This window comes from Centropristis striata, chromosome 21 (genome assembly GCF_030273125.1).
Source record: "Centropristis striata isolate RG_2023a ecotype Rhode Island chromosome 21, C.striata_1.0, whole genome shotgun sequence".
Classification (NCBI taxonomy): Eukaryota; Metazoa; Chordata; class Actinopteri; order Perciformes; family Serranidae; genus Centropristis; species Centropristis striata.
Genome location: NC_081537.1, coordinates 20,488,194 through 20,507,617, shown reverse-complemented (window position 1 = coordinate 20,507,617; position 19,424 = coordinate 20,488,194). Strand labels below are relative to the sequence as shown.

General features: G+C 39.9%; 2 protein-coding genes across 7 annotated transcripts; one reads left to right on the top strand and one right to left on the bottom strand.

The window, feature by feature from the left end:
* Positions 1 to 667: 667 nt before the first annotated feature.
* On the top strand, positions 668 to 8,008 carry si:dkey-21c1.4 (uncharacterized). Of its 4 annotated transcripts, none has more exons than XM_059324509.1 (6): positions 668 to 1,140; positions 2,246 to 3,406; positions 5,410 to 5,520; positions 5,687 to 5,803; positions 5,899 to 5,970; positions 6,055 to 8,008. In XM_059324509.1, exons 1-5 carry the CDS (start codon positions 1,131 to 1,133, stop codon positions 5,925 to 5,927), a joined length of 1,428 nt encoding a protein of 475 aa, XP_059180492.1. In that variant the 5' UTR covers positions 668 to 1,130; the 3' UTR covers positions 5,928 to 5,970; positions 6,055 to 8,008. The 4 variants fall into 4 exon arrangements, with proteins under 4 accessions (XP_059180492.1, XP_059180489.1, XP_059180490.1 ...); XM_059324507.1 differs by having other exon boundaries at positions 708 to 768; positions 894 to 1,140; positions 5,899 to 8,008; XM_059324508.1 differs by having other exon boundaries at positions 791 to 803; positions 894 to 1,140; positions 5,899 to 8,008.
* Positions 8,009 to 9,639: 1,631 nt separating this feature from the next.
* bicral (BICRA like chromatin remodeling complex associated protein) lies at positions 9,640 to 18,428 on the bottom strand. Of its 3 annotated transcripts, none has more exons than XM_059324503.1 (13): positions 18,286 to 18,428; positions 16,006 to 16,059; positions 15,815 to 15,860; positions 15,470 to 15,518; positions 15,291 to 15,356; positions 13,510 to 14,787; positions 13,377 to 13,425; positions 13,254 to 13,285; positions 13,086 to 13,135; positions 12,832 to 12,977; positions 12,565 to 12,671; positions 12,376 to 12,478; positions 9,640 to 11,346 (listed from the first exon to the last, which is right to left on the bottom strand). In XM_059324503.1, exons 3-13 carry the CDS (start codon positions 15,853 to 15,855, stop codon positions 10,901 to 10,903), a joined length of 2,367 nt encoding a protein of 788 aa, XP_059180486.1. In that variant the 5' UTR covers positions 15,856 to 15,860; positions 16,006 to 16,059; positions 18,286 to 18,428; the 3' UTR covers positions 9,640 to 10,900. The 3 variants fall into 3 exon arrangements, with proteins under 3 accessions (XP_059180486.1, XP_059180487.1, XP_059180488.1); XM_059324504.1 differs by lacking the exon at positions 18,286 to 18,428 and adding an exon at positions 16,789 to 18,039; XM_059324505.1 differs by lacking the exon at positions 18,286 to 18,428 and having other exon boundaries at positions 12,577 to 12,671; positions 16,006 to 18,039.
* Positions 18,429 to 19,424: the final 996 nt, after the last annotated feature.

Genomic DNA, 19,424 nt, shown 5'->3' with positions numbered 1-19,424 from the left:
AAGGCCATGAGATTTTTATTTTTGTCATAAAATATGCTTGTTTTAGCTTATATGCAGAAATAACGTTTTTTTTTTCCAGTCAGGGCAATGTATTTTATAGTTGTAATGTATTTTTCAACCTTCATCAATTGTTTGATTTAACAATAATTCCAATCACAATATTTTATTTTGCAACAATATATAGACGATAAATAAATTCACTAACTTTAAGGGGGATAATCAATATATAATGCAGAGTTTGGAGAATTTTAAGATTTCTTTCATTAATTTCTAAGGACCCTATAACTTGGAGCAACTAGTTATTTAATTTTTATTTCAGACATAACATGAATAAAAAATAAAAACACAAAATGAAAAAAAAAGTTAAAATGAAATGTCAAAACGAGTAGGATGAAATTTAACTTAATATTATTATACACAAATTAAACGTCCTTTATTTTTTTTAAACAGGTATTTCATTCTACAGCACTGCCAAGAATGTATTATTATTAGTAGTAGTAGTCGTAGTAGTGGTATTAATATTATTATTATGAATTAAATGCCTCAATCTGCCAAGTCATACAACTAAAACTACGTGGACAACTTAAGTACATATTTGACTGAAAAATAAAAGGTTTAATGGGGATTTTGTCTGACTAAACAAAAAAAAAAGCGGTTTGTTTGGGGATTTACGCGAAGCCGGAAGTAGTCAGGAGTGAATCATCTCAATTTAGCACGTAGCGAGTTGACGCACCACACCCACTGAACAGATCAGACAAGATCATACAGGTACCACACAGTCCCGTTATAACCCATCCCTTATGGTTGTATATATATTTATGTCCCTCACTAAATAAATAAATCATACAGTAATATTTTAAAGCTAATTTAACGATTTATTTTGTATGTTTTAGCAGTTTACACTCAGGCTCCTGACGCGCCACCTAAAGGGTCCTTCCCCCGAAACAGCAAGAGTTACGAACATGCTCACGACCATGAATGTAAAAATGTGTTTTCTAACTTTAAAGTGCTTAACAGTTGACACCACAGTATATTAATATGATAACTGACTTCACTTTACGTTTATTATTTTGACGCTGTTACGACTTTCCTGTTCTTACTTTGCGGGAAATTGTTCAACCTGATGCAAAATGAGCTCTGGTAAGTGTCAACAAAATTGTTTTGTCATTCAAAAAAGCAAACACCACGTGGTCCAATCACAACCAATGTAATATGCGTTTGTATTATTATTTATATTGGGATTTACTGCACCGCTGAGTGCTGAAATCGAGTAAAATGCAGTAGAATAAACTCTACTGTCAGTCTTCTCCTTCAGGGACAAGGTCAGCACAAACAGTACAGAAAACTTGCGTCATGCAATAAATAAACAATACTGTAAGTGTCTTTTTATCATACGTTTATACACATTTATACTTGACATGACTCTTTAAACTTGTACTCCACAACATTTTAGAGTGAAATATTATACTTTGTTTTTTTGGTCTAAATAAAAGCTATTTATTTAACTTTCCACAACTTCTAGAATCTATTTTTAAAGCTGCTATTACTTTTATTTGCCTTTTCCTGCTTATGTATTTTGTCCCCCTGTATTTTTATACATTGTGTTCGTATATTGTCTTTTTTTTCTACATGCATGGAGAGAAGCCATCCACAATGTCATTGTACTAAGATATTACAGATCCTCGTTATTGTTATAGATCAGTACCAAACAATACAACATATAATTAACAAATATATTCTATAGTATTTAGGGCTTAATTCAATTAATTAAATTGGCCTGTAAAATTCATATTGCAGGGTTCCTACAGGTGCTGAAAATCCTTGAAAACACTCTAAGTTGTTTATGTTATTAAATTGTTTGATTTAACAAATAAGGAAACAAATAAACCAAAAAATATTGGCATTATACATCAGCCATAGGCCAAATATCCACATCAGCCTTTGAAATATCGACTAATAGACAATATCAGACAATAAAGGCAATATAATATATATCTTTCTGATGTTTTTTGGACCAAACAGTTAGTTAATCAAGACACGGATTAGCAGCTTAATCAATAATGTAAGAAATTGGATTTATTTCTTTTCCAATATGAGGGTCAAAGGAAATAAGAGTGTTGTATTCTGTTCAGACTGTAAAGCCAGGGCTTCATATAAATAAAATGAAATAGAAATGAAAATGAAATGTATGAGTGCCACGCTGTCCTTGTTTTAACATACACTCTGTCGCTGTTTCTCCCTGCAGAGGTGTGCCCGTTCTGCGGGAAAACTTACAAAAGGTTAAAGAGTCACCTGCCACATTGTAAGGCAGCGGCGAGCTCCAAAACGCCTCCGACCAAACATGATGTCACGGTGAATCAGACAGCATCGTCTACTCAGCTGGACTCAACAGCAGAGTCCACAGACATGCTGACAAGTCTGCAATCAAATAAGAGTAAAAAGAAGTCAGCAGCATCACAGTCATTGTCCCCGAGTTCTGCATCACCTCCATCAACAGCGAAGAAGAACAAGAAGAAACTGTCAGAGCAAATCAAGACAGCCAGCATACCTACGGCCACCTCTAAGCCCAAAAAACAAAGTCTCCGCGCTTTGATAGAAGCTGCGAGGTCCGAACCGGTTTCTACGGGGTCACTGGAGGGAACAGGAACCGCCTCAGAGGAGCGGCTTTCAAGTTCAACTCCACTTGTAGCCGATCCTCTAACCTCCAGAACCACAGCCGAGACCAAAACGAATCCTGACAAAGACTCGGTCCAAGACAACGCCCATGCTGCCTTTCCGTCCGCCGACTCCAAACCCAAAGCTGCCACTAGAAAGAAGACGAAGAAAAGCATTCCCACAGCCAAAGATACCTCCAACTCTCTGCACTCTGAAGTTAATAAAAGTGGTGCAAGTTCTCGAGTGAAAGACAACTTCTGGGTGGACAGTGAGGGGGAAGTTGAGGATTTAAAGATGAAATCATTGAGTGGTCTCCAAACCAGGATTACACTCCAGGATGTTAAAGCCACGTTAGGCCGAGCTAAAGATGGACGTCAGTCCAAGAGGCCGAGCATCCTGAGCCAGATCCAAGCTGATCAAAAAATCAGTCCAGTTCCCCTCCCAGCAGATAGCAGCTTGGTAACTAAAACTCAACAGCCTACAGCGTTACAACCAGTCAGCAGAAACAGTTTAAAGTCAGCTTTAATCCCCCTGCAGCAGCTTGAAATTAGCTCGCCTGCAGCTCCCCTCCTCTCACCGTCCCAGGTGGGCAAAGCCGTCAGTGTGAACGAGGCTCTGAAGGAGACCAAACTCCTCACAATATCTCCATCACTCATTAAGTTTTCCAGGGCGGAGCCGCTGAGAGCTGATGGAGGGTTGAAGTCGCAGCTCGAGATTAGGAAAGAAAACACTGCTGATAATAAAGCTGCAGGTCAGTATCTGACACTTAGAAGTAGCTATTAAACGTCAAAATTTGTGTGTCACAAATGCAAAAGTTAGACAGATTCCGTTTATCTTTACTTACTCTTACTGACCAGTGGTGGAAGAAGTATTCACATCCCTTACTTAAGTAAAAGTACTAATACCACACTGTGAAATTACTCCACTAGAAGTGAAAGTCCTGCATTCAAAACTTACTTCAGTAAAAGTACAAAAGTATCAGCATCAAAATGTACTTTAAGTATCAAAAGTAAAAGTACTCGTAATGCAGAATGGACCCACTCAGATTGTTTTATATATTCCAAATATATTATGACATTATTTGTGTTGATGCATTTATGTAAGCAGCATTTTAATTTTGTAAAGGTAGGGCTCATTTTAACTACCTAATATACTTTTATGAGGTATCATTTAAAAACAAATGTCTAATCACTTTAAATTGATCATGTATTTTATATTAAATCTTGACCAAAAAAGTAACTAAAACTGAAGTGAAGTGGAGTAAAAAGTACAATATTTGCCTCAAAATGTAGTGAAATAGAAATATTAAGTTACATAAAATGGAAATACTGAAGTACAATTTTGAGGTATTTGCACTTTCCTTAAGTACAGTACTTTCCACCACTGTTACTTGCTGATTATGACAAATGGTAATTCAGGAGCAGTTCCTCTTTGCCTGAACATTTAAAGAAATATTTTGGGGTTTTTTAAGTGGATTGTATGAGGTACTTATACAGTAGATGGCTGTGAGTGTGGAGAAGAAGACAGAAGTGAAGCAATGCACTGCTGTGGACGGGGGCAGCTGCAAAAGATATTTCAGAATAAAAGGCCCAACTAATACAATCAGTTTTTTTAACATATCCTTTTCATTAGAGCTATAGACAACCCTTTCTGCAGGGAACTAAAGCCTTTATATTCATCTTTGCTTATCAAAACCACCAAAAAAACCCAGCAATTTTAACTTGAAGACCACAGGAGTTGCTGGTCTACCGCTGCCTCGATCGGTTCGTTGATTTGCATGATTGTGTGACCTTGGGGAACCCAAATCAAGTAGCAACATCTGGAGCTAAAAAAATAAGCAAACCTGGTAATGAATCCTCATTGACTCCCAACTTTACAGCAGAAATAAAGACGTTTACAGCTTGATACAAAACAAACGCTTAAAATGATAGATCAATAAAGGTGTGGCCACTTTGAGTGACAGGTGGCTCGCAGTTGCTTTCAGCCCGCCTCAGCTCACCTATGCTCAGTTGTTTGCCCACTTTTGGATTAGCCGGGAGTTGGAAGGAGTCAGCACCACTATGGATAACTACTTCCTTGTGTTGCCATGGCGGCGCGTGAGTGACAGCTAGTTACAAAAGCTTTGGGCTTTCTTCCCTCTTTTTAGAGTTTTTATTAGTATTCGTGTACTTTTGTTACTCCTTCATGTCACATCGACACTTTAAGCAATTATGCAGCTATGGATGTTCATATTGTTACATTCATAGTTTTCCTCTTGCTGTTTTTTTTTGTTTTTTTCATTTTTGCTGCTGTCAGACTCTACAACAGGTGCACCACCTGATCGTGGTGTAGCTTCTGTTCAGATCACCACCACACCTTTGTTAGCACTTATCATTACACTACTCACTCATGGCTTTTATATAATCCTGATCTGTATTTATATTTTTCAGTTTTCATTCAAACTACTACTATTTATATTCACACCTTTTGCTTCTGTTTTTGCTGCTGTGACAAGTGAATTTCCCCGTTGTGGGATCAATAAAATATAATATAATATAATATAATCTATGGATAACTACTTCATACAACCCAACTGCACAAAAACAACTATCCCTTTAAGAACTTCAGCGTCTTCCGTTTAATATGAAAAAGATTTCTGTAGAAATTCCTCAAAGTAATGTACTGAAAAAGCTACTACCTGCAAAACCTAGGTAGTGAGTGTGTATTTCAGTGCATGTGCATTGATTTTAATTTTATGGGCGTCATGATTTGTAGGTGCTGTGACTCAGCGCAGCCTTGGACAGGTGAAACTGAGGGAGTTACCTGAGTGGCTGGCCTGCAGAACCCCGAGCCATCCGAAACAAGTGGTGGAGATGGTGCAAAGCGGTGAATAACACTCATCTGTCTCTTTCTCAAACACATAAATAGAGAATATATGTCAGAAAACACACCAGTAAGCCCACTTTATGTATGTGTAAGCTATCAAACTTCTCATCTAACTCTCGGAAAGAAAGCAAATGTTGAACTGTCTCTCTTTCTGTGCTCCCGTCAGGCTGGCAGTGGTATTATAAGAGGTACATTGACGTGAGGAGAGGAGGTGTCGGTGGACTAGGCATGCTGTTAGCAGGATACTGCGTGCTCAGCTACATCTGGAGTTACCCTCATATCAGTAAGTGTGTGTAATACTCTCAGTGCTGCTTTATTTAGTGGGCTACAAACATGTACGTTAGGAGATGACTAAGCATGTGTAATATTTTTTTCCAGAGCGTGATCGCTGGAGGAAGTACCACTAATGTCAAGTGTGATTGTATGAGGAAACAGCAACTCCGACAAACTGTAAAGCATCTGTTCTGTCCACATCCAAACATGTCCACAGGATTTATGTCTGAGAAGTTTAAACTGTTTATTTCTTGTCAACAGGGTCGCTCTTCCTCTCAGATCAGTCTGTTTCCTGCTACGGGATTGGTGATCAAACAAGTTCAACAATTTGGAAAATATGCTTATTTGATCCATAAGACTCTTGGCATGAAGATCAGAAACGGGGACAAAATTTGATAAAAACCATCCACCTACCAGCAACTTTAAGGCTCATATATTACCACGTTCTTCTTATTTTTTCTGTTTTGTGCAGACAGTTTTATCAGGTCAATTTTGTTTTTTTCTGGGCCACTGTGATCAGTAACTTCCTGTGCTAATTAGTGCACTTTAAAGGTGCTGGTACACAAATTTTGTCACCATTTGACAGAACTAGAGTTGCTCGAGAGCCGAGGAGACGGGGTTCCTGACTCACAAAATGACGCTAAGAAAAACCACAAAAGGATGACAAATTAACGACAAAGTGAGAATAAAGGGAAACAAAATGACTGAAGGGGTGTAAGATTACCACAAAGACATGCCCAAAGACTTAAAAATAGATGCAAAGTGACACAAAACGACTTCAAGGAAACACAGAATGACTAAAAGTAGACTCTGAGTTTGGGCGTTTTGTTCCCATGTAGAGCGGATAAAAGTATTCAGATCTCTTACTTCATTAAAAGTAATAATACCAAAGTGTGAGTTACTTCACTAGAAGTAAGTCAAAAAAGTATCAAAATGTACTTAAAGTGTCAAAAGTAAAAGTATTTGTTCTGCAGAATGAACCCACTCAGACTGTTTTATAAACTACCACTCAAAAGTTTGGGGTCAGTTAGAAATGTCCTTATTTTTTAAAGAAAAGCACAAATTTTTAAAATTAAAATAACAGACCTACATTTTCTGGGTGACCCCAAACTTTTGAGCACTAGTGTATCTTCTAAATATATTATTGGATTAGTATTTTTGATGCATTTATGTTAGCAGCATATTTATTTTGTAAAGAAAGGGCTCATTTTAACTTCTTAATAAACTCTTATGAAGTTTAGTTTTAAAAAATATGTCTAATCACTTTAAATTAATCATGTTTTTATGTTAAAGCTCAACCTTAAAAGTAGCTGGCAGCTAAATGTAGTGGAGTAAAAAGGACAATATCTCCCTCTAAAAAGGTAGTAAAGTAGAAGTATAAAGTTACATAAAATGTAAATTAATGCACAGATTATGGTATTATACAGAATATGATTTTCTGCCCGAAAGTGAATGAACAAATTTCCCAAATTGTTGAACTATTTCTTAGAAAACTTGAAATTATGATACCAGCAGTTTTTATTCCCAACTGAAGTGAAATAATATATTTATCTCATCTATGGCTATATTATTTAATTAAATGTTGTCATGTTTTAGTTTGAGGACGTTATTAAATTTATTGGGATTTTATTTTGTGTTTTTGGTTAGATTCCCACTGGGCTCCACTAGGTGTCACTGTTGAGTTGTGTTCCTGAAACCAAAGAGGCAGGGCTGTCAAATGTTTGCTATGCGGAGTTTTCTTAGCTCCTTTGTGCAGAGGCATTGGTGCTGGGCTCCATGAAGGGATTAAAGGGAACCAACAGATTTTTAACTTGATTAAAAAAAAAAAAAACGCACTCTGGCAGCGGTGAGGTGGAGGAACATGAAATTCAAAATGTCCTGACTTCAGTATCCGTGAACAGATCCTATCTGTGTAGCAGGGGGTTACAAATCTGTTTTTCTTTCACAAACGCTCTCCCTGTCACATGATGTTATTATGCATGCTCAGGCCGTCAGAATAGTAATGCAGTGGACGCTGAAGGAGGTTTTCTCTGTAGCGAACCAGTTTGTTGTTGTATTCAAAATGAATTTATTATTGACTCTCTTTGCTGCTGTAGTGAACACACATTAGCTACAAATGAAGAAATTACAGTATTTTTGTAACGTTTTTGTTCTTGAACGCCTCTTCTTATCCAACACAATAAAAAATAATTTCCACCATCATGTTTTTGTTTTTTTTTTTTACATTCTTTTTTTTTCTCCATACAAAAATTATAAATATTTTGTGTTTCGCTTTTCATTTTTGTACAAAACAACAAACTATACAAATCAAGTGAGACAAAACAAAAAAACAGTGAAAATGGAGGCAGAAAGAAAATCATTTCTGCACTGAAAACAGGGAAGAAGAAAAAAAAAAAGCACAGTAAGTTCCCACCAGGCCCTCAGACACTGATATGCATCCAGATTACACGTTTCACTGCAGCACTGAACATGTCCCTGCTTTGTGCAAAACTTTCTCGTGGGTTTAAGTGCTATAGAGGCACAAAGTCTTGCAGCAACCACTTAAAGGAGCAAGTCTCACATGACCCTTTCATGTCATGAGAAATTTCCTCAGCGTGCACTGGTAGATATAAGAGGTCTATAAGGGTTGAGGCAGAGACACAGGAAGGCTGCGACGGCCACTGGCACTCAAACACACACAAAAAAAGAAGACAAATGTGTTGTCTATCACCGCGTATAAAAGGCCTTCAGTCTGCTCCTGGAGCCTAATGGCAAGCATATTTCACAGACACATTTATAGGAGAAAAGGTGACGCTATCCAGGATCAAGAAACACATTTAGACGAAGCTTTGGTCCTGTGCAGAAATCTTGCAGATTTGTTAAGATTTTAGATGGCCAAGAAGGTTGTCACAACACCAGAATTTTACATTTTGATACAGTGATAGTACAAAAAAAGGATGGATATCTTTTTTGATATCACAGCAAAAAAAAAAATAGTCCTAGGTACACAAAATAAAGTACAATTTTTCTTTTTCACTCTGTTTGTAATGAAAAAATCACAGAAAACATGACAATTGTTCCATCTGGGCAGAAAATCGGATTATACTGTTTTGATACTGTTGAATTTGAATATTGTATGTTTTTCAACAGCAAAAGTACTAAATTGCTGATACGATTAAAAACCTTAATGGCTAGTATTTCAGATTAACTCGTCATCATGATGAAACATCATAGTAAGTTTTCGTTTTTTGGCTTCAAAAAGCGAACTGTAAAGTCAACAGACGAAAGCATTTGTAGTGAAAAAGTCACTGAAACATGACAATTATTTCGTCTGTGCAGAAAATCTGTTTGGATACTATTATATGTGGAAATTGTATGATTTTAAACAAAAATACTAAAATATTGTTACGATTAAAAACCTTAATGGCCAATATTTCAGATGAGCTCTTCATCCTGATGAAATATCACAGTAAGTTTTAGTTTTTTGGCTTAAAAAAACTGAAACTGAAAACCCAATAGACGAAAGCAAAACCAAGCGGGAGCTTTAGGGGCACAGCTTCAGAGGAAAACACGACGGAGCTGCTGTCACCGGCACAGAGACAAAAAAGATCTGACGCTGATTCTGGACAAGGCCACACTTCTCTCCTATTTTTGAGTTTTGGTTGCGCTGCTGAGAGGGAAAAGGAAGAGAGGAAATGTGAGAAATGCTTGAAAAAAAGCCAAACAGTGGAGAGTGAGAGAAACATCCTGGGGGAGCGAGCGAACACGTGGGAATAAAGTCCAGAGAAAACAACTGAAGTACATGAAAACAGTCATATAACGGTGTGTATCTGCGCAGATTAACACACACTGATAGACGTGTTGAAGGTACTAAAGCATAGATATGATCCGTATATAATTATATGCAGAAGGCAGACAAACATACAATCAATGAACCTGTGGGATCATTTCAACCATCTTCACAGAGCCGGGGAACACATCACGACAAATGAAAAAACTCATTTTTTTTTAATGTAATTTCTAAATAAAAAATAAGAAAAAAATGAGGAAATACAAATCTAAATTAAAAAACGATACCATAACATTTTTCCTCAATCTGAGGACTAAGCTGCCCTTGACACAAACACACTGAAATGATAAAAAAGTGGTTGAGAACTAGTATTTTGTCCGGCTGTGTGTGTGTGTGTGTGTGTGTGTGTGTCGGGGCTTGCATACCTTTAAGGTACAAAAGAAATGCCAAAGAAAATGTGACTTAAGCATAATGAGAAGAAAACCATTGTTGAGTACAGTAACACTACTATATATGTGACTAGTTCGACTGGTTCCTAGTGTGATTAAGAGGTTATCCTTGTTGCAGGCAGCTGAAAGCAGACGAATAGATTTTGGTTTTGTTCCAAATATTCACATTCTGTTTAGCCGAGCTTACAAAGAGAGCCACACAGTTCCTGAAAAAAGCCACGGTACATTTAGTGCAATTTGTCTATGTGAATGTGTCCCTACTGGAGATCTACACCTCTGAACTGTGAGGCTACTGAACACATAGTAAAGCATGTGTGTGTGGGCACTGTGCAGGCAGGAACTGAGCAAACTGATATTTTTTGTTGAATCTCCTTCATGTAAACACTTCAAAATAATTAAAAAAAACCTAGATTTAGGCACAGAGTCGCCGCTTCGTCCCTCCTCCTCGTCCCTGTTTTTCAGCATAGGTTCTTAGGGGGAAATCAACTGGCACAAAATATTATGTGTGAAGAGAGGGACACTCTTACAGTCAAGCTGCTGAAATTTGCAGACCCTTTGAAAATAATGATGAAGTAAACAAAACAAGAACATTTTTCTGTCTGTGAGTACATTGCATTGCACACATTCCCGCATCTTTATAGGTCGTTTTAAGTGCCTGCCTTCACCTGGCACTTACGTGGAGTCTCAAACTCCACACATGCCTCAAAACCCCTCCCTGTTCCCCTTAAAAAAAAAATACATGCTACATGGCCAGAGATGGTAATCACAAAGATGAAAGAGCTGAAAGAAGAGTTAGCCTCTCTTCACACAGGGGGATACAACAAATATTACAAAAGGAGAGTTTGACAACACAGAGAAAAGAAACTAAACAAGAGGGATGATGTCAGTCTTAACATTCCAAGATGCTGTTGACTGCCGCCTCGAGGGCAGAGTCTGTGTCTGCGAGAGGGGGCGAGGTGAGCTGAGGGGGGTACTGGGGCTGGACCGGCTGGGAGGACACCTCGTAGTGCGTCTGTCCTCTCAGCGTCGCTGCTAAAGGTGAGGGGTTACCTTGGGGGAAACTGCTGCTTGGCCCGTAGTGTTGCTGAGATCTCTTCAGTTCCAGGACACTCTTGTTTTCTAAGAGTGGAGGGTGGAGTCTGTCTGCTACACCTGCTCCCTCAGCTCCACCCCCTCCCGGGTCTCCGTACCCGGGCTGGGAGTCTGTCCTGTACGGTGGCTCCGTGGAGCCTCTGTCTGTCGGGTTCCAGCTACAGCTGGATGCCGGCTGAGAGGGGAGGGGTTCTTTGAAAAGTTTGGACTTCATCCCACAACAGAACTCTTCCAAGAAGGCGTCTATGAAACAGGGAAAGAGAGGACGAGTTAAAGCTACAGTTGTACTTTTTATGTGTGATATTTAAATGTTACTATCACTATATCCTGACAGTTATACATGAGAATCTGTGGAGGAAAAAGCCTGTTCCTCTGCCTCCTCCTGGTGCTCCTAATGGCATGTACAAGAATCCAACCTGCCTTAACGACAATAGCAGATTTTTTCTCCCCTCTGATGTTGGTATCAGCCTAAAAAATCGGTCTATTTAACCCTTGTTTCTGCAAAAGTGCCGTAAAGAGCTCTACTGTCATTTCGCCTTAGGACGTTCATACTGATTGTGCAACGTCATAATATTGGCGTCCATTCACATTGCAAACCGGCATTGCAGAACGAAGTGGTGTGGAACAGAGCAATGTACAATGAGCAATGGCAACTTCGAATGCATTCAAAACAGTGAAGGCGAAGAACTGCCTGTTGTGTTGTTTCTCACTGGAGAGATTATCAGCAAAGTTGTTCTGAATTTTGCTGAACAGGATTCTATAACTGTCGGACTCAAGTTCCTTTCTTATTAGCTGGTGTTGATCGCACCAATAACGTACACAACAAATTTTCCCTCTTGCTGACTCGCCAATTTAACACCTCTGTTACAACCTATACCTTGGCGGTACAGAGCCAAAGTCACTTGGTCCGCCCATCACGCCTCTGGGGCAGAAACAGCATTCTTAAAGTGGCTATTGTCACACATTTTAGACGCTTATTGTAGTACTGTTTAGCTGGAAAATGTGAAGGTTTCTCAGGCCAGTGGATGGTGCTTGGTTCTGTCTTGACTGTTTGAAACATTGCGGCCATGTCACAAACTTTTTAATTTTGCATCTAAACAGAACACTAAAAAGAGGTGCTAGGAGTGCTAAACAGAGGTAGGAGGAGTGGGAAAACCATAGTTTTTTCACAGATTTTATAGGATATAGTGAGTTATATCAAAAATGACAAAAAGGCATTTAATAAAAGTTAAAAACTACTTCTGTGAGAATGTATTTGTTTGTTGTTTTTACCTGGATCCACTAGTACCATGCGTTTGTCGTGTGTCAGGTTGCTGCGCTCCTCTTGGTTGAAGGTCCTGTCGATCATCACCATTTCTGATGACGGACTGAAGCGCTGCAGGAAAGGGAGAGGCAACCTGTCAGTCCTGTTTATGACACAACATGAAACGGTTGTGTGTGAGTGTGCACATATTTCCTCACATGTATGCCTACCTCAGCCTCCACCATGAGCAGCCGTCTGTATTTGTTCACCATGGCGTGGGTCCTCTTGAGCACTTGAGTTGCAACTACTTCAAATTCTTCATCCACTGTAAAACATTAAAAAGTCATGCAAAACTGTATCTGGATACAGGTACTTATAATTCTGCGAACATAATATGACTTTCACAAACAAAATGCCACTTCAGGGCTGTAGTTCCCTGCCTTTTCTGCAGATTTAGAATAAAGTTAATAAATTAGAGGCTGTACCCTGTGAGAACTCCTCCTGGCTGGGTGGGGCCCCCTGAAATACGTGGTACGGGAGGAGTCTTTGTAGTGCATCGTCGACTGAATTGAATTGACGTCGATCAGATGTCTGAACTCCAGCGTGATCCTTCCTCAGCTGCTGTAAAATCCTATAGAGATGATAAGAAAAAGAGACATTTAAATGGCTGAATGACAAGTCCGAAAATACGACAACTTTTGACAAAATAACACTAATTTCTAACAGATTATTTTCTCACATTTCTCCTCTTGTAAGTGGCGGGAGGGCCGTTCTCTTCTGGGCACTGACCTATAAAGCAAAAGTATACTTAAGTCGTCATAATACCAGTAATGTCGAGCCAATCCACTTCAAATATACACCATATACATGAGTGCAAAACACATAGGGTGTAGGATGAGTGATATACCTGAGAGTTCAGCTTTGAATCTTGAGTCATGGCTAAAAGAGATCATAAAAGACAACCTCAGTAAGTGCGACAGGCTACATTTAAATACATCATATACTGACAAAAAAAAGAATAAGACTTTACCATGGATGGTGCTGAGCTGCACATGTTTGAGGGCAGGTGATGACGAGTTCTGAAAAATATAAATGAAAGTGATGAAAGTGTTTAGAAAACAGGTAAAAATCAATGAAACACCACCAGGAACTTGTGATTATACCTGTCTGTAGTCTTGTTCCTGCGTCACAGTACCAGCTAAAGGGGACAGAGAAGTGCAATTCTGAGTTTGAGTCACTAGGAGGCGCTGGACGGGGCTAGCCGACACTTGGCTTTGGCCACCGATCCCCGCTGTTGCCGGGCCAACCAGAGTCAGCCGCCCTGGAGCGCCAGACGTCTGCACAGGGGCCGCGTTCGCACAGGAAACTCCGGTCCATGTCTGAGTCACGCCCCCTCCGACCTGACTCCTACTGACTACTCCCTGATTCAAAATGAGCTGGCCTCCTGGCGGTGCCGTGAAGTTCTGCCCTGCGATAATCTGCACAGCATTCTGATTTGTAATCAGGGCATTTGAGTTGGGGTCAGCGGGGCCGTTGTGGAGGGTGTTGGTCGGGGTGAGAGCCAAAGAGCTGGGCAGCAGGAACTGTCCAGGTGGTATGTTTGTCTGGGCCTGCGCTTGTTGCTGCTCCAGGGGCGGCTGCACTACAATGGAGCCGTTGGCTGTGTACTGTCCCCCAGGAGAAGCCGTGTTAGCGTTAACTACACTGGCCATGGTGCTGGGGGTGGGCTGGAGACCAAGGCTGTAGACAGTCTGAGCCCCGGCTTGAAGGGGTTTAGGCTGGATAGGTCTGACAAGAGTCTGGGTCCCTCCCGGGCCTCTCTGGATGATGATGTTTTGAAGGGGGATGTTTTTAAAAGGTAAGCCGACTTGGCCTACCTGCCCTTGCGTAGGGGCAAACACTTGCCCCCCTGTTGCTGCCCCCGCTCCACCTACCGGCGCCCCCGGCCTCAGCACGAGCTGAGGAGTTCTCTCCAAGCTGCTGAGAGTCATAACGCCACCACCGGCCCCGAACGAGCCCAACACCTGGATGTGCTGGGCGGAGCCGTTGGGCAGCGGGGATACCCCCTGCAGGAACTGGCCTGTGGGGAACGCAGCTGTCGCCGTGGTTACTACACCCACTCCCCCTCCGTAACCCCCAGAGACCAGCTGGGATTGGAAGGGAACAGGAGCCTGCACCAGAGTGGGAGCTGGCTGGGAGTCGAGTAAGGCCTCCTGGGCCAACGTCTGCTCCGTGATGTCGGCCTCCATGAGAGACTTCTGTAGGATGTCAAAGGGCTGGTCCTCCCCGCCGAGATCCACCCCTCCGGGGGAGTTCCCGGACCCCAATTCATCCTCGATAAATGAAAGGCTGCTGGAGAGCTGGAGGCCTGCCCCTGTTGAATCCTCGCCGAATTCACCCATTGTAGAAGAGCCATCCTTGAGGCCGGAGTTGGAGCCAGCCTAAACGAAGCGTTTAGAGAAAGTGAGCAGGAAGTGGATAAAAGTGTTTGCACATGAACTGCATATAAAACAGCCTGTCTTATAGGTCTGTATTGTTCAACTTGGAACCTTTTTTTGTCCTCTCACAAAATAGCATCAAATAGTGTATTTTCCTCATTATTTATTTATTCATTCATTCTTTTGGTGTTCGCCAAAGGGATAATTTTCAACTGTTGTCCCTCAGGTTGAGGTAAAAATGATCATTAAACAAGAACACCTGAACAGAATAAAGGCAGCATCATGCAAAGTAGGACATGTAAAAAGGCAGACAACTATACAAAACAATGAAATCATATTACAGAAGACCTTTGGACCAAATCAATGGGTTCACAAATTCAGATATTTGTTCACCAGCAACCTTCCCTGGCTCTTAAGTGTTGAATATATTATCTCCACACAAAGTGAGTCACACTCCTCCAATTTTATTGTCAGTTTAGTTTTGTTGGATCAATAATCACACTCACCGTGTCACTAGCAAAGAAGGACCCATCTGACCCATAGGCTGCATTGGTTACATCATCCTCCTCAATCTGCAGAAGAAGAAGAGTTTAACAGAAGATCAGGGGATTCTTTAAGGTTTAGTAACTATTCAGACAAACTTGGAGAGGAATGAATGTAACCGCATGCTGAAAGAGTCACTCACAGACTTGCTGTTGCTGCCATGGAGATAGTCATTCAGTGCATCCACATCTCTGAAAAGGGTACAAAAGGAGACCTTAACATAAACTTATTTTCACTTGTGTGTGGTTTTAAAAAGTCATCAAGAGTAGAGTAAGAGAATAAGTCTCTCATGCATATGATTACTGACTTCCTGATTCACAAAAAGGTGTAAAAATAAGCTTGCAGAAACAGGAGGAACCCTGGTGATATTTCTCAACAATTAAATCAAATTAAGTGTGGCCATGTTGTGAATGGTAAACATTGGTGCATCCATTCATAAAGTGATGGTATTCCCATTAAATAAACAGTTTTATAGAGGGGTTTTTACCCTAAAATATCCAGAAGATGGCGATCGTCCTCATCATCCATGACACCTGAAAGAGTATGGAGGGATACCAGGATATAATGAATGGCTAGTTTGCATTTTAAATTAGGTAATTTATGCTTAGTAGCTTTATTAATCATTAGTGTAGTGTATGAGTTTTATCGTCACGTTAGTAGTAATGACATCTCACTCACAAATTTCCAGCAGGAACCATTGATTCAGTCATTTAACACCCTTTGTTTCCTGGGCTGCAGGGTGAGAAACTGCATTTAGTAAGATTACAAAATTAAACATGTGAGATACAGGCTGTGGGAGGGCTGGAGAGTGAGGTAAAAAGAATGAGATGGGTGTGTGAAATGGGGGAGTGGAGAGGAAGAGGGAGACATATGTTATTCAGTGTTGTTGTAGATCTGTATGCAAGTAATAGGCAGGATGGCCTTCATCCCCTCCTACAGATGTTTGTATCTGACACACAAACTCCCACCCATTACCCTCCTCTGCTGTCCCACATTGGCTGTCTGCACAGACTGAAAATGGCCATTCGAGTGTAAATAACTCCACCCTGCTTCCTTTATACCTTGAATGGTTGTTTTTGCAACATTGAAAGAAGTGTTGGCTTTATATTGTGTCAGCCAGCAAAGGTATGCAAGCTATCTTGGTGGTACATTTTTAAAACGGGAGACAAAGCTGAGCCCATGTGCACTAATTTGATCCAGCAGAGTAATGTATTGATTGTTTGGATGTCTATAAAGTTGTTTATTTGAATATAGTTGTTTTACCTCCTATTTAGGTAATGTGGAGCACATGGTGAGAGAGTATGTGTCAGAAAATGTATAAATTCCTTTAGTCGTTAGGTCAGAATTTGAATAAAATGGGTCCTTAAATGGTATGTTATGTTTTACTGCGTTTGATTAATGTGGAAATGTAGGCTGTGTTCCTGTGTAAGTGCAACTGCAATGCTACAAAATGGCTGTTACCATGCCATAGGCTGTCTTTACAACACAGCCACGTCCAGCCTCCATCTTTAGTTCAGGGAGAACAAAGAACGACAGGGCTGCTGTACTAAACAGGCTCTCTAAATTGACTCCATTTTGACTTTGAATCACCAAAGAAGCCTGCTAAATGGTCATAGAAGTGCAGAATATTGTGATTTATTTAAAAAACAAACAATAGTGACTACATTTTCTCTTCAGAGAGCGTTCTGCTACCACAGGCAGGGAGGCTTTGTCCTTTTAAAGTGGACACAATACTGCAAAAATGTGAGGGGAAGCAACGTCGACCTTTCCAAACAAATGCAAACCAAAACGATTAACACAGTGACGTTTTATTTCGCAAAAAGGCTGCAAATGGTGACTTTGTGTAAAAATAATTAACAAATCGCTCATTCTTGAATATAGAAAATATGACCGTTAAACCACCAACGTTTAACCGTCAATTCAAACGTTACCAGTTGAGAAGTACATAATATTCAAATAAAAATCCGACCGTTGGCGTTAGCTGCATTTAAAAATACGACACAGCTGAAGTACCAGTACTGACGAAAAAATAGCGTTTTTAAGTAGCTCAAAAGCACCAAATTTGCAGTTTAATCTTGAATTAGATCAGGGTTGTCAAAATAAAGCAATGTTTCCCGACATGTTTGAACAGTTTGTGCAATTTTAGAGCTCAAATTCTGTCTCCGAAGTCCGCCCTAGCATGCAGACCAAGCTAGTCCCTGGTGCTGTCCTGCTACTGGAGCCCTATGGGTTACCGTCGTCGGTTTAGTAAGCCAGCTAATGTACAGCTTGCAAGTTTTATTTCCAAAAATAGACTGAATCGACAGAATGATAATCGCATTCAAGCAGCACAAAAACGCCCGTCGTCGTCCAGCCTGCTGACGTGATCTTTGTTTCTCTGTTGGGGAGGCTTTCATTTGTCCTCTATGTGGCTCATCTGCCAGCATGAAAAACGTCACATTTGTCTCGGTATACCGAACCGACGCGCTTCAACCGGGGGATTCTGTAGCAGCCCGTGTTCTGGTCGGGTAGCTCTCCGGACTGGACGCTCCGCGACATTTTAACGATAAACACCGGCCTTGTTCTGGTTAGCTAGCCGCGATGTCGACGACGCCTATTTTGAAAACGTCGGGTGTAACTGTGGAAAATGCCAGAGGACTCCACCGTGTCGAGCCATACATATTTATCCCGATTAGCACAACATAAAGACGACTCAAAGAGGCAACTCCTGTCTCACTCCTCTTGAAACCCAATATCTCCATTTGGCAACTTTTAATTTGCTCCCCCCTCCTTCTCCTCCTCCTCCTTCTCCCTCTCCCACTCATATATTTTTCTCACTGTCCCTGTTCTGTCTCGGATAGATTTTTCTCTCCGCTCAAACTCTCTTCCCTCCCTGAAGGAAGGGAGGAAGGAGGTTGTGTGTGTTTTTTCCTTGAAATTTTTATCACAAAATTATAATACACTCAAAGGGAAACTCACCGTCATGAAAAAGCAGTGCCTTGTCAACGGGGTTTCCTCGCCATCACCGCACGGGTTGTTGGGGTAGTGCACAGAACAAGGCAACCCAAATCACCAGTCCACAGCGGTGCCAAGCCGGTCCACAAGTTTCCATAGGAAATATATAAAAACAGCGACAAGCAAATAATAAATTAATATTTGTATACAGGAATATGAATTATAATAACATATTTAACTGTCCTGATGAATAGCAGATTTAACTGTTATTAGACTTAATCATTACCAACAGTAGAGGGCGGGCCTCTGATGTGTGTGCCACACCTTGACGTTACTCAGGTATGACCATATTGTATATAATGCGACCTACCTACCTACTAACACACGCGTTTTACTCAGAATTTAAAAAAAAAAAATAAATACAAAAAACTATTTGGTTTTTTGTTTTTGTTTGGGAGAGTTGGCTTAAATCCCAACTCTAAATTCCTTTTTATTAGGCCTATTTTATAAAAAATTACTATATTTTTGTCCCTTTTCCTCTACTATGCCACTAAAGACTGTATAGAAATACAATATTATATAGGAATTGTGACATATAGTACTAATATTATAATAAATAAAATGGCATGTTTATATAAGTATTATAATACGTGATAGAGCTTTAAAGGGTTATTAAGTGGATGTCAATGACAATATATTTTATATTAAAACTGAGGCTAAATATATGCTCTGAATTGTCTGAATGATTTACGTTTTACATAGTGTCCCAAATTATTATTATTATTATTAATATTATTATTGTCATTGTAATTATAATTATTATTTTTATTTTAAATAGATCTCAGGCGATAATTAAAAGTTAATGAGGGGGAGTTGGCTTCAATTCCACTTTTATAACCACAGATTTTCTAGAAATATAGTATTATACATTATATGAATTGTTACATTATAAAGGTATATTTAATAATATTGTAATAATTAAAAGTGCATGCCAAAGATATATTATTGTATGTTCAAACTAATAGACCTTTGTAACCTGTAGGCTGAGAAATAAAATATTGTAAATATTAAGAATTTTGACATTATATAGGACTTATATTGTAATAAATAGAATGGCATGTTTAAACAAGTTTTATTAAAAAGTAATTAGTAAGATTACTAAG

What these genes read in the sequence shown, in the direction of transcription:
- bicral (XM_059324503.1), bottom strand. Translation starts at nt 15,855, where the DNA reads ATGGATGATGAGGACGATCGCCATCTTCTGGATATTTTAGG. An exon ending in AGGAACAAGACTACAGACAG is followed by an intron (nt 13,426 to 13,509) that starts GTATAATCACAA and finishes TATATTTTTCAG; the next exon opens with AACTCGTCATCACCTGCCCT. An exon ending in AGGCTGAGGTAGGCATACAT is followed by an intron (nt 12,479 to 12,564) that starts GTGAGGAAATAT and finishes CCTTTCCTGCAG; the next exon opens with CGCTTCAGTCCGTCATCAGA.
- si:dkey-21c1.4 (XM_059324509.1), top strand. An exon ending in TGCTGATAATAAAGCTGCAG is followed by an intron (nt 3,407 to 5,409) that starts GTCAGTATCTGA and finishes CATGATTTGTAG; the next exon opens with GTGCTGTGACTCAGCGCAGC. An exon ending in CTGGAGTTACCCTCATATCA is followed by an intron (nt 5,804 to 5,898) that starts GTAAGTGTGTGT and finishes ATTTTTTTCCAG; the next exon opens with AGCGTGATCGCTGGAGGAAG.